This window comes from Nannospalax galili, unplaced genomic scaffold (assembly GCF_000622305.1).
Source record: "Nannospalax galili isolate Female #2095 unplaced genomic scaffold, S.galili_v1.0 scaffold646, whole genome shotgun sequence".
In the NCBI taxonomy this organism is placed as follows: domain Eukaryota; kingdom Metazoa; phylum Chordata; class Mammalia; order Rodentia; family Spalacidae; genus Nannospalax; species Nannospalax galili.
The window spans coordinates 1,214,411-1,228,591 of record NW_008355279.1 but is presented as its reverse complement, the minus strand read 5'-3'; the positions used below and the strand labels follow the sequence as shown (position 1 = coordinate 1,228,591).

Below are 14,181 nucleotides of genomic sequence, written 5' to 3'. Positions count from 1 at the left end.
GTCTTTTTGAGACAGGGTCTCCCTGTAGCCCCAGCTATCCTGGAACTCACTATGTAGACCAGGCTGGCCTTGAACTCACAGAGATCCGCCTGCCTCTGCCTCCCGAGTGCTGGGATTAAAGGCGTGCACCACCACACCAAATAAATTTTTTAAAGAATATTTTTCTTTATTCTTTTACAGTTTCATTTATGTATACAATGTATCTTGATCTTATCCAACCCAAGTGCCCCTTCCCACTCCTCCTAGAACCACCCCCACTACTCCTTCCTACTTTAATGTCCTGTTCTTTTTTTAAAAAAAAAAAAAATTATAACCCTTAGGGGATGGAGAGATGGCTCAGCGGATAAGAGTACTGGCTGTTCTTGCAGGTTTGAATCCCAGCACCCACATTATAGCTAACAACTATCTATAACCCTAGTTCCAGGGGATTGGACAGCCTCTTCTGACCGCTGCATTGCATGACACAGGTGTACTTACATACATGTAGGCAAGACATTCATACACATAAAATAAAAATAATACATAATTTTTTTAAAAAATTATAACCCATTGAGTCCAGTTAGTATTGCCTGAATATACATGAGTGTTGGGCCATCAAGTGAAGCATGGGCAACCTACCACCAGCCACACCCTGAAGAAAAATGAATACCCTTCCCCCAGAAGGCATCGCTTACCAATAGCTCCACCCATGCTACAAGTCTTATGCAGGTAACCACAGCTGCTGCAAGTTCCTGTGTGCAACAGATATGCCATGTCCTGAAGACACCAGTTCATAGCACTCCTCCCCATCCTCCAGCTCTTACATTCTTTCCACCCTCTCTTCCTTGATGTTCTCTGAGCCTTGGTGTGCTTATGTAGGGTGCTGATATCTCATTTAGGGCTGAGCACTTAACAGTTGCTTATTCTCAAGCACTTTTACCAGTTATGAGTCTTAGCATGACTGCTGCCCACTGCAAAAAGAAACTTCTCTAACCAAGGTAGCGAATAGTACTTATGTATGGGTACAAATATAAATAAAAGCCTGTTTGAAAACATGTCAATTTAGCAAAACAACAGGTTCCTCTTTTAGGCCTATGACCTCCCTAGCTTTTGATTTACAGTCCAGGCATGAATTCCCTCCTGTGGAGCAGGCCTCAAATTGAAGCAGAAAGTGGTTGACTACCTCCATTAATAGTCATGCTACCATTGCACCAGCAGCAGGTTAATCAGGAGAGGAATCAAGAAGCTTTTGAAATAATCTAAGCAAGAAATAAAGATAAGAACAAAAATAGCAGGAACTGAGAGTTGGATGCCAATTTAAGAGACTTTTATAAGGTAAATTGGGAAGAAGTTGATGATCATATAAATGAAGCTGATAAGTTGGGCACAAGGAATGAGAACAAGTTTAGTACACTGAGTGACCATGGTGGGGAGAGAGAAAGAGGGAGATATGAATGAAAACAAATATGAAATCAGGTGGAATAGAATTTCTGATACAGGGTTGGAAGAGATGGCTCAAGGTTAAGAGCCACTAGTTGCTCTTCCAGTGGACCAGGGTTTGGCTCCCAGCACCACCCGCATGGTGGCTAACAACTGTAACCCCAGTTCCAGCGAATTGGAAGCTCTCTTCTGACCTCTGGACCTTTGCCTGCACATGGTGCACTTATACGCCTGCAGGCAAAACAAATAAAAATAATTATAATTAATTTAAAAAAGGATTTCTGATACAAAGCAAATTTAATAACATTTTGAGCTGTGGTCCATGTGGTCAAAGAACAAATATGTAGTCATATGAGGACATGGTCTTTTTTTTCTCAGCTGGCATAACCACTTAGCAACCACAAATTGATATCCAGCTCCACTCACAACAATGGGGTTATCTGCAGGAGTAAGGTGAGGGCTTGCAACTCCAGTTTCCGACCCAGACTTCTTTTTTGATCTATCGCTATGCTCTTCAGATAAGGTCAGTGATTTGCTGAGTGGCCTTTGGAAGCTGTTAACTCTCTCTCTTAACCTTTAGATTGGGGCGAAGGAGGAATTCTGAGCGCTGTGAGAACTGAGACAGTACACGTCTTCGTTTACCACGGGGTCAACGACTATTTGTGGAGTGAAAGATGAACGACACTAAGGGACGGACGATGAAAACGCTCATACGTCGAAGGAGCAAGGGCAACGGTTTCGGAAAGCACATACAGAAGACCTTTGGGCTCCCAGATAAGGGGCTCCCATCTTGCCGCTGTTCTAACATGTTCGGGACTTCTTACCCTTTGATTCGTCTTCTGTCGAGGTCACAGCTCCAGCTTCCGCCTGTGGCCGCGCGGACAGGTGTTCTACCGGCTCAGCTAATTCCGTGGCCTAGGGTGAGGCAAGGCAGTCCGATCTCCTAGGCAACCACGTCAACTTCCGGTTTGAAGATGGCGTCCGGTTGAGGAGGCCTCATTTCCGGAATGCGATCCGCGCAGGCGCTCTGCTTCCAGGAGGCAGCTAGCCCGAGCGCCCGGCACCTGCGTTTTTAGGTTTGCTTTCCAGGTTGCGCGAGGCGGTCCCCAGGCGGCGGCGCCTCTGGAGACCTAGGGACCCGCGGGACCGCAGTGCACACCTGGGCTCCGTGACGTGGGGACGGCAAAGAGCATTTTGGAGCGGTCAAGCTGGAGCTGGAACTGGAGTTCCGTCCGGTCGCGGGGCAGCGGCTGCTCCGGGCCGACCCCGGTGCCGAGAATGAGCTCGCGGCGGCGGCCGTGGGGAGGAAAGGCAGAGCCCAGAGCGTGCTGCACTGGTTCACCACGGTGGTCCTGTGTGCTGCCTTCCTGGGCCTGGTGAGAGCTGGGCTGCAACCCTGCCAGGCCAAGGCCGGAGCAGGCGTCCTGCAGGGAACGTGGTCTCCCCAATTCTCAGCACTTTGTGATCTTTGAGTGCATTGATCTGCTTGGGCTTTAGTTTCTCCATCAGGAAAATGGACATAACTCTAATCGTGGAGAGTTATTATCAACTGTCAAACTTACAAGTTTTCTAATATCAGCAAACCTAAGTCTCTTCGGGGCGATACAGGAGGGGAATACCCAGGTCTTTCTTTACCTGGGCTCCTCTGCACCCACCCACTGATGTGCCAAACGATTACACAGTTTAAAGAGCTAGTTTGAAAGATTCCTATTCCTTGTGGCCTTTCCAAATCCAGCCAATTGCTTTATTTTTGCCTGAGAGGAAAGTGGCCTTTCTGGTTAAATGATAGGATCAAGAACATTTCTCCTGTTCACACCCTGTTTCAATCAAATCCCTAAATGATTTTCTTTCTTTTTTTTTTCTGGGCACTTGGCATCTCAGAGTCTGAGCCACAGTTATTTCTTAGGCTACTTTGATGTGGGAGTGGGGGAAGAAAGAAATCACTGAAGGTACACTGTGTGCTAAGCCTTGCAAGTGCTTTGAAGGAATTTGATGAGAGCCTGCAGGTAGACTGCTTTTGTTCCACTCTCACATGCTGTGGGCCTGTGTGCACCCTGGTCCCTAGTCCTTGGTTGCTGCTGCTTGGACAGGGAGTACACTCTTAATAGTGCAGTACATTATGGGTTTTGTTTGTTTTTTTGTTTTTAATACTGGGGATTTACCCTAAGGCCTTAGGTATGCTAGGCTATCACCGAGCTGTATGTGCTGGAATACACTGGTAATACCAACACTTGGGCATCTGAGACAGGAAGATCATGAATTAGAGGTCATCCTGGGCTACATGCAAATTTGAGATGAGCCAAGGCTATCTAGGGAAACTCTTCCAAGATGAAGCAAAACATAAAAAAAAAAAACTTTAAAATCAAAGATTGTGAATACAAGACCAACTACTAATAATAGTATTGTACACTTCCTGGTGTCTGACCTAATGTAATAACTTACATTATATTGTAACTGCCCTCCCATTTATCTATTTATTTCACATGTATGAGTGTTTTGCCTGCATAAGTGTAAGCACCCCCCATTGTCATGCAGTGCCAGTGACAGAGGTCAGAAGAGGGTATTGAATTTCCTGGAACTAGAGTTATGGACAGTTGTTAGCTACTGTGTGAGTTCTGGGAACTGAACCCAGGTCCTCTGCAAGAGCAGCCAGTGCTCTTAACTGATGAGCTGCCTCTCCAGCCCCTCCTCCCACTTTCTTTTAATAGTGGAAAAGCTACTTCTTAGATAAACAGCATTTCAATGACTGTAGTAAAATGTTCTTTTATTTCAGGGACTGAGTGTTGCTATACTGGGACCCACGTTTCAAGATTTGGCAATGAATGTAAACCGAAATATCAGTAGTCTTTCTCTAATTTTTGTTGGCCGCGCTTCTGGGTATTTGTGTGGCTCTATGATTGGTGGAGTTCTTTTTGACTATATGAATAATTTTTTACTTTTGGGTAAGTCAGCACTGATTTTTTGCTCCTTTATGTAAACAAATTTAAAATTAACTCTAAATAGGAAAAACTGTTGGGACCTGAACTGGGTAGTATGTGGGTGTCCTCCCTGGCAGCTGGGTCTGGTCTCTGTAGTTCCTGCTCTCACTTTGATAGCTGGAGGGACTCTGTATGAAGCCTGCTAGAAAGTTGCTTTGCCCTCGGGGGTGTATGTTAGGAATCCTGAGGTTTGCTGACCTTTACTGTACTTTAGGCTCCATTCCAGATAACACAGTGGTTGTCTGTGAAGTGCTGTGTATCTGGGTGTAGGGCATGGCTTCTGGGGCCACAGGTCAGAGGGAGCTACCAGAACCCAACCAGTTCTGTGGACGTTGGATTGATCATGAAGAGACAGGAGATGATGTGGATGAAGTGATATAGGCTGCATTTTTATTCCTGTGTCAATAATGAGCCCAGACTGTTCTTCCATCCCCTGGGAAAGAGGGACAAGCTTTTTTTCCAATACATTGACATGATTAAAGATGATTTGTTTAATGTGATAAAACTCCTTCAAAAGCAAGGAGAATAATGTATTGTTGATGAATAAATAAATAGTTTCTCATTTCCAAAGTAGAAATGTATTTCTGAGCTGACCTTTTAATGTTTCTTCTCAGGGGTGTCACTTTTGGCTACCGCAGTTGGTCTTTACCTTACTCCATTCTGTAAGACAGCAGTCTTACTGAGTCTCATGACGTTTGTCTTTGGTGTTTCAATGGGCATTCTGGATACAGGTTAGTGAATCCCTTAGTGCCACCTCTGCTATTGGGACACTACTTCTAGGAAAAGGACAACTGATAAAATTACTATCCCTTGGAATGACAGAGAGTGGGGCCAGGGAGTGACCTAGTCAGAATCTTCTAACAGCTACTCTTCATGTCAGTCAGAACACCCAGTTTTGAGCATTCACCTGTAAAGGAAACAAAGAATTTTTCTCTATGAGAGACTGTTGATTTAGAGTGCCCAAACACAGAAGGACCCCATTAGTATGGGTAATTACAGTACAGATAAACAGACGCATTTTAGAATTTGGTCATTTTACTATAAGAAATACTGATGGTTTGATAAGCTGAAACAAGTACAGAACCATTGTTTGCAGAAGCACAAAAGCATCTTCAAGGTTAAAATGGACCCTGGGTTTTGAGTTTAGAGAAACCGTGCTGTTTACTTCTTTCCTTGTTTTTCTTTTTTGTCATATCTGAAAAGTTCCTGTTCTCCCCCAGCAAGCACTCCTCATAAAACATGGCTTTACACATGTGATACTTACTTACCTCCAGTTCCAGCCTTTTATTCTGTCTTCCCTGCTTTTTGTTGTTTCACAGACTATGGAAATATTTTAAATACCTTACTTTACGTGTATGAGTGTATTGCTTACATGTATGTAAAAATACCTGTGTCATGCAATGCACAGGGAGGTCAGAAGAGAGCATCAGATCCCCAGGAACTAGAGTTATGGACAGTTGTTAGCCACCATGTGGGTACTGGGAACTGAACCCAGGTCTTCTTCGAGAGTAGCCAGTGCTGTTAACTGCTGAGCCATCTCTCCAGCCCTGGAAATAGTTTATATGTTAGGTTTTATTTGGTTGTAAAATTACAGAGTGGAATTGTATGCTTATCGTAGAGCATACAATTTTTAAAATTAAAAATAATTTTTTTAAAAAGCCAAAGATTTCATGTTTCTGGCCTTCACCTTATAGGTTCTCCAACAGTATAGTGCAGATTCTGAAAGCTCTACTTGCTGCTGTAATGGGTAGAGCAGAATTCTGGAGTATTCACTTTCCTGACTAGATGTTTTACATTTTTATGCATATATAAATAATATTTCTCAAGTGGGTACCAAGTTTCAAGTATGAAAAGCTTTGATAATTTGGCTACTATCTGACAATAAAAGTTTGCTCTTTGTATATGCTGTTTGTAAATAAATAGGTGTATCATATCAGTATTATTCCCCAGTGTGACATTATTTCATGAAAAGCCTTTACTAATGTGCCTGGTTCTAGAAGGCAGTGGTTTACCACCACCTTGTCAAGTCCATGTATAAACATGAGATGTGATATATAGTCCTCTGGTGATAGTGTGCTGGAGCTCTTTAGACACAGAATGGCTCTGGTACAGTTTTTGAGAACGGAGTATCACAAAATTAGTGCCATGTAATACAAACTTTTTGTTTGATTTTTGAGACAGGGTCTCCCTGTAGCCCCAGCAAGCCTGGAACTCACTACGTAGACCAGGTTGGCCTCAATCTCATAGAGGTCTGCTTGCCTATGTCTTTTTGAGGGCTGGGATGGATTAAAGGTGTGCACCACCACACTAGGCATGTGAACTCTTTTTAAAAAAAAAAAAAAAAAAAATTTATATCAGCCAGGCATGGTGGCACATGCCTTTAGTCCCAGCACTCCTGAGGCAGAGGCAGGCGGATCTCTGTAAGTTCAAGGCCAGCCTGGTCTATATAGCGAGTTCCAGGCTAGCTGTGGCTACAAGGAGACCCTGTCTCAAAAAGACATACACACACAAAAAAAAATTTTTTATATCAATATAGTGTTTTCACCAAGTGAGTATGTTTAACTATAACCATTTTCACCATCTTTCCTTGGCAGGTGGGAATATCCTTATCTTGGATCTTTGGGGGGACAAAGGAGCCCCCCATATGCAGGCCTTGCACTTCAGTTTCGCCTTGGGTGCCTTTCTGGCTCCCCTGCTGGCTAAACTGGCATGGGGTACAGCAGCCTCTGCTGCAAACCACACGGAGCCTGACTTTCATCCTCTAATGCTGAACGGATCCTCCGAAGCCACCTCAGACCCTCTGTTTGCAGTGCCTGATGACATGAATTTGCTGTGGGCTTATGCTTCCATCGGCACTTATGCTTCAGTAGTTTCTGTCCTTCTCTTGGCTCTGTTTTGTAAGAAATGCTCAAGGCAGCAAAAATCCACAGCATCAGCCCAGCGATCTCAAAGAGCTAAATACCACAAGGCCCTGCTCTGCCTCCTCTTCCTGTTCTTCTTTTTCTACGTTGGCGCTGAGGTGACATATGGCTCTTACATATTCTCATTTGCAACCACCCATGTTGGCATGGAGGAAAGTGAAGCAGCCGGGTTGAACTCCATCTTCTGGGGGACCTTTGCTGCCTTCAGGGGCCTGGCCATCTTCTTTGCAGCGTGTCTCCAGCCTGGAACCATGATTGTGTTGAGCAACATTGGCAGCCTGGTCTCATCTTTATTTCTGGTGCTTTTTGACAAGAATAAACTTTGCCTCTGGATCGCATCTTCAGTGTATGGAGCCTCGATGGCAGCCACATTTCCCAGTGGAGTTTCTTGGATTGAGCAGTATACCAGCATAAGTGGGAAATCTGCAGCATTTTTTGTGGTTGGTGCTGCTCTGGGAGAAATGGCTGTTCCTGCAATAATTGGAATTCTTCAAGGACAGTATCCAGATTTGCCAGTAGTTCTGTACACCTGTTTGGGGTCCGCAGTATTCACTGCTGTCTTATTTCCTGTGATGTATAAATTAGCCACTTTGCCTCTGGAACACCAGCAAAAACGAAAGACAGAGGACCAGAAAGCTTTGCTTTCTACGTCTGAACTGAATGACTGTAAAGAAGAGAATGAAGGAGAAGATGCAGAAAAATGGAATGAAATGGATTTTGAAATAGTTGAAATGACTGATCCAGTTAGGCAGTCAGAAATAGAGACATCGAGAGAGTTTCAGTGGAACCCACAGCTGAGTTCTCTGATCAGTTCCTCTCAAATGCGCTGACTTTTGAGTCTACTTCAGTCAATACCAGCAGTCTTCTTGAGAATCACCAGAACAAAAGGGTACTAACACTTAGAGAAGATGAACTACCGAATGACTTTGCTGAATAATTGCCTCTCTAAAGACACCAGCCAGAGCAGGCATTAGCAGATTTTCAGCATGCTCTGGAAATCAAAATTTTGGTCTATTTATAGCAAGTAGTGAAATGATTTCAACTGTTCTGTAAACAGTTCTTTCATAAACTACTACTTGGTCCTGTACAGTAGGATTTGGTTATGAGACTCCTGTTTAGCAGGAAGCTGGGCAGGTACTATTTGATGGTCCCCACCTTTTAGCACACTCAAGGCATTTGTGTGTAAGGAGTTGAGTAGTGTTTCAATAGCTGAACTCCACAGAGGATTTAAATGGATTTGCTGACAAATGATCAGATATCCTTATTCTTCCAGGAAGGTTGGAGATGAGTCATGTGAAGGAACATCTTTAGGAATGGAAAGATGTTTTTCTTAATTTTACCCTATATGTAGGGTTGCACTAAAAATGCTGCTGACTATATTTTTGATTACTGTGAGGACACAGGCCAAGATTTCAGGATTCAAGATGATACTTTCTATTTGACAGAACATTCAGTCATTCAGCATAAGCCTGGTTTATTCAGTCTCCTGTGGTTCCAGACATGAAAATGAGGTCATTTCCAAATTTAGGGTTTGGGTTTGTTTTGTTTGTTTCTTGAGTCAATGTTTTTATAGTCCAAGCTAGCTTGGAGTTCACTAGGTAGCCCAGGTTGGCCTCTAACTCACTGTTCTCTTTCTGCCTCCCTAGTTTATGTTATAGGTATGTGCCATCATGCATGGTGAAATGTGTAAGCTTTAAAATTTGTAAAGATTTCTGCTAAAACAGCCCATTAGTTTAAAATGTAAAGTAAGACAAAAATGATAAATAGCCTTTAGAATGTTTTACTACGGGCTGGAGAGATGGCTCAATGGTTAAGAAACTGGCTGTTCCTAGCCAGGCATTGCGCATGCCTTTAGTCCCAGCACTTGGGAGGCAGAGGCAGGTGGATCTCTGTGAGTTCAAGGCCAGCCTGGTCTACATAATGAGTTCCAGGAGAGCTGGGGGCTACAGGGAGACCCTCAAAAAGACCAAACAAACAAACGAAAAACTGGCTATTCTTGCAGAAGACAGGTTCAATTCCCAGCTCCCACATGGTGGCTAACAATCGCCTACAACTCCAGTTCCAGGGGATCGAGTGCCCTCTTCTCTCCTCCAAGGGCACTGTGTGACACAGGTGCACTTACATATATGCAGGCGTAACACATATACAAGTAAAATAAAAAATAAATAAAGTTTTACTGCTTATGAGATCATGCCAACTTAACATGCTTGATGTTTAGTGTGTTCTTTGAATAGTTTTCTGAAGACCACCATTTTTATTGCTGTATTTCATTGATCGTAAGATGTGTCCTCTTCCCTAACTTTCCACATATGTGAATAAGGGCAGGTCTTACACTCAATGGTCATCTGATATTATAACAAATTTTATTATTACTTCACATATATTTATAAAAGAATTTTGTTTTACAATCTGTATCTTATATTCAGTGAAATACAGTAATTCATCCAATTTCAGAGATTATATTATTTAAAAAAGTTATTTTTATATAGTTTTCTCTATCATATTCAGATGATGTCTGAAGATACTATGTGTTGCTTTTATGTTATTACTTTTTAACTTTAATTGTTTTCTAGTGCTCGTGGCTGAACTCAGGGCTTAGTGCTTGCTAGGCAAGTACTGTGCCACTGAGCTAAATTCCCAGTGTCTTAAGTTTCAATTACAGAAGGTGTTTTAGAGTTACTATATAAGTACTAGTGTTGTGGCTGGGTCTTTTGGTACCCATAGCTGTCTTAAGATTTAGCCCTCAGTGGGCTTGGTTGTTAATCATGTATGTACTAAAAATCAGGTTAAAAGCTTAGTTTACAATGAGGCACAGTTTTCTTTAGTGACTGGAAAACTTGCGTCACCCCTCCTTGTGTTTGAAATACCCAGAGAACCAAAATAAAGAGAAGGTGGCTGGATGGTCTAGGCATGAAGGATGAGAAATGCTGCATCGTATGTGTGTGACAGAACTAGTATGGGCCATCCCTTGATAAGTGACTAGAACTGATAAGCAACCGTTACTTCTTCCAAGATTTATGCTAAATGACATTGAATTGCTGCCTGATTGCAGTATGTTTGCTATCTCTTATCAAATTTTTATAAATTTGCTTTTCTGAAAAAAATTGCTTTGGTTTGTCTTAAGTGAAATAAATACAGCACCTTTCTTGACCACTGCCCATTGACTCCCATATGCCCACTGCCACACTGGTTCATGTTACTAATACAACGTTGGAAAGGGTGGGTGGACAAACTGACATCCATGATAGTTTGCTCCTTTTATACTGTATGTTTCTCTTTGCCAGGGATTGGAAACTGCCTGTGCCTCATTTTACAGCTTTTCCTGAGGCTGTTAGGCTATAGGCAGCAGCAGATACTTGACTACTGGGAGTTTTGTTAAGCAAGGATTCTGCCTTCAGCATCTCCTTTAGAGGGCAGAAGATGGAGCTCAAAAGAGAAGCGTGGTGATAAGAACATGACATAAAACTTGAAGTCTACCCTGAAAATTCCACAAACCAAAATGTAAATGGCCATATGAGAACACAGGTGTTGTGACTGTGTGAAAATACATATCTTTATTGGAAGGAAATTCAATTCTAAGAAAAATCAGTTCTCAGGTATATATCAGCTAATATATAATAACAATACCAAAATTTTCTATTGCTGACTTACAAATTACCACAGAGTAGCTGTTTAGAACAACATAGAGATGTTGGCACGACTTGGCTCTTTGCATTCAGTGGATCACAAAGGAATACAGTCACTGCAGTCAGTGTCAAGTGTCTGTATTCTTTACTGCAGCTTGGCACCTCTTCTAGGGACACATGCTTGCTGGCAGTATTTACTTTCCTGTAATTGTTATCTGAGCTAGCCATTTCCTCCTGGTTGTCAGCTGGTCAATGCTCTGTTGTGGTTTCCCACAATTCCTTGCCAGGTAATATTCTTAATTCCTCTTACAGCAACCTATTTAAAGCAAGGGGAATCTCCTTCCCTAGAGAGAGAATCCATGTCAATCTGGAATTGTGTGGCATGTAATGTAGTTGTAGAGATGGCATCCCACTGCCTTTGCCTGCTCTGGCTGGCTTGAAATCAATCACAGGTTCTGTCCCAGATCAAGGGGGAGAAACTAGAACAGGGTTATGAATCACTGGGATGCACTGTAGGGAGCATCAGTCATAGTCAAGTACCTGAAGTCAAGTTTCTCAAAGAGTTGCAACCGTGAGCTGAGGCAAAAGCCTCAGTGATCAGGGGTGCTACCTATTGAAGCACCAGAGTGGGGTTGGAGTGCCCTCCACACACGTAGGAGAATCTTTTCTTTGTTGGACATGGGCAATTATGTCTTTCCCTTAAAATTTTATTTTACTTTTTAGCCCTTTAACCTATTAAAGTTCATCTTAATATGAAGGAAATAATGAAGTTATTGAAAGCCAGGCATGGGTTAGGCCTGTGATCCTAACACTCAAGAACCCAAGGCAGGAGGATCGCTGTGGGTTTGAGCACCTGAGCCTACGTAGTGAATTCCAGCGCACATTGGGCTACAGAGCTGTTTTTGTTGCTTCTTTTTTTAGGCCAATTTTTTTATTCATTATTTTTAAATGAAATTAAAAGCAATTTTTGTTCCAAAGTAGCAATAGTGTATGGTTCATTGATATTAGTATGATGAACCATGTTAGCTACTTATGTTCATGGTCTAAATACTGTTTTATGTAATAGCTGAGGAAAGTTTACCATGCCTCTTTACATAAATATTCCAGATGTTTAATCTTGGAAAAGTTTTAAATTCAGGTTTAAATTGCAAAGATAATATGGAGGGCTACTGTATACATTTCACATACTTTTCTCCTAATGCTCTCGTCTTATGTAACCACCACACTACAAAATCAGTAGTGATACATCACTGCTAAACTAAACTCTAGAATTTTTTTCCCAAACTTTGTCTATGAATGTCCATTTTTCTATTCCAGGATTGAATAGAATTCCTATGACTTGAGGATGCTAAATAAAAACTGCCTTGAAAAATATATTTTTTACACTGAGTGTGATAGCATATTTCTTTAATCTCAGCACTCAGGACACTGAGGCAGGAGGATATCTGCAAGTCAAAATCCAGCTTAGGTTACAGAAAGTTCCAGAGTAGCCACCACTACTTAAGTAAGACCTTGCTTCAAATAGAAGTCATTCATTTTTTGGTAAAAATTATATCAATAAAAATAGATGATTAAAGTTTTGGTAAGTGGGGGCTCAGCAGTTAAGAGCATGTACTGCTTCTGCAGAGGACCTGAGTTTGGTTCCAAGCACATTGGGTGACTCACAGCTTCCTTTAAATCCAGCTCCAGGGGATTCAGTGCTCTCTTCTAGCCTCCACTGCATCATGTGCACATACCCCCACACAGATACACACACACACACACACACACACACACACACACACACACACACATGTATTTACAGAGGAGGAGGCAGGCAGACCTCTGGGATTGAGGCCAAACTGGTCTACTTAATGAGTTCCAGGCCAGCTGGGGCTATAGGGAGTCCCTGTCTTTTAAAAAAATATTATATATATAAATACACATATATGTGTATATATTTAATTTGGTAAATAGATTAAAAACAAGTTTGAAGCATGAATAATACATAATTCTAATCATTTAGAGAAATTCTTATATTTCTTATTGTCCTACTTTGTTTCTCCACTGCTGTGACAAAACACTCTGACCAATACCAACTGGGGAGGAAAGGGATTATTTTATCTTACATCTCCCAGGTCATAGTTCATCAGGGAGCCCAAGGAAGGAACTCAAGGCAGGAACCTGGAGGCAGGAGGTAGAGCACAGGCCATGGAGGAACACTGTTTACTGGCTTGCTCTCCTGGCCCCTGCTCAGCCTGCTTTCGAAGCCCACCTGCCCAGGGGTGGCACTACCCACAGTGGGCTGGGCCCTCCCACATCACTCAGCAGTCAAGAAGATGCCCCATGGACATAGCTGCAGGCCAGTCCAATGAAGGAAATTCCTCAATTGATGCTCCCTCAACCCAGGTGTGTCAAGTTGACACTAAAGCATCTAGCACACTTATCAACGTCATTTTGTGAAGAGAGGGTAAAGGGGATGAGAATCTGTCAGTTATAAAGCGTTAGAAATAGCCCATTTTGCCCTAAAATTTATTGACATTATAGTTGTTGAACCCTGTTTATCTGTCTTAGAACTATAGTGTGTTTAAAAACAAAACAAAACATAACAAAACAAAAAAACCAAACCAGAGTGCATGGAAGGGGCCCTGCATGCTCTCTCCCTAAACAAAGAACAGAAACAGTCAGTGGTCACCAGAGTTCCACCACACTTCTGAAAAACATGTAAGACCAAGCTTATATGTAAGTAATTTTGCTTTATCTGGATTCCTTGAGTAATCAGAACAGCTCTCACAAGAACTTGTAGGTTTTGTGAGGTTTTTGTTTGTTTTGTTTTGTTTTTGAGATAGGGTCTCCCTGTAGCCCCAGCTGGCCTGGAACTGGCTATATTGACCAAGCTGGCCTGGATCTCACAGAGATCTGCCTGCTTCTGCCTCCTGAGTGCAGGGCTTAAAGGCCTGTGTCACCATGACTGTTCCAAAATATGTCTCTTAACCCTGCTGCTTAAATGTTATTTTTTTTTAACAGCTTGACATTCTTCCTGTAAGAGCTACATTCCTTTTAGGTGCCTGTGTCTTAATTGCCACTCCACACGTGTATGTGAACCCATGGATGTCATGTGTGCCTGATATTTTTCTATAGTGTAGGGGCAGAGGTGGAAGGAAATACAGAAAAATGCTCATTTAAAAATCTTCCTCAACCAAGCGTGGTGGCGCAGGCCTTTAATCCCAGCACTTGGGAGGTAGAGGCAGGCAGATC

The 14,181-nt window shown here is 42.4% G+C and overlaps 1 protein-coding gene across 1 annotated transcript; it reads left to right on the top strand.

The window, feature by feature from the left end:
- The first annotated feature begins 2,591 nt into the window (after window positions 1–2,591).
- LOC103749537 (sodium-dependent glucose transporter 1B) lies at window positions 2,592–9,280 on the top strand. The gene is given in 5 exon segments (XM_008852402.3): window positions 2,592–2,795; window positions 4,193–4,361; window positions 5,012–5,128; window positions 6,992–8,092; window positions 8,095–9,280. Coding segments are annotated over 4 exon segments (1,503 nt in total). The 5' UTR covers window positions 2,592–2,795; window positions 4,193–4,237; the 3' UTR covers window positions 8,256–9,280.
- Window positions 9,281–14,181: the final 4,901 nt, after the last annotated feature.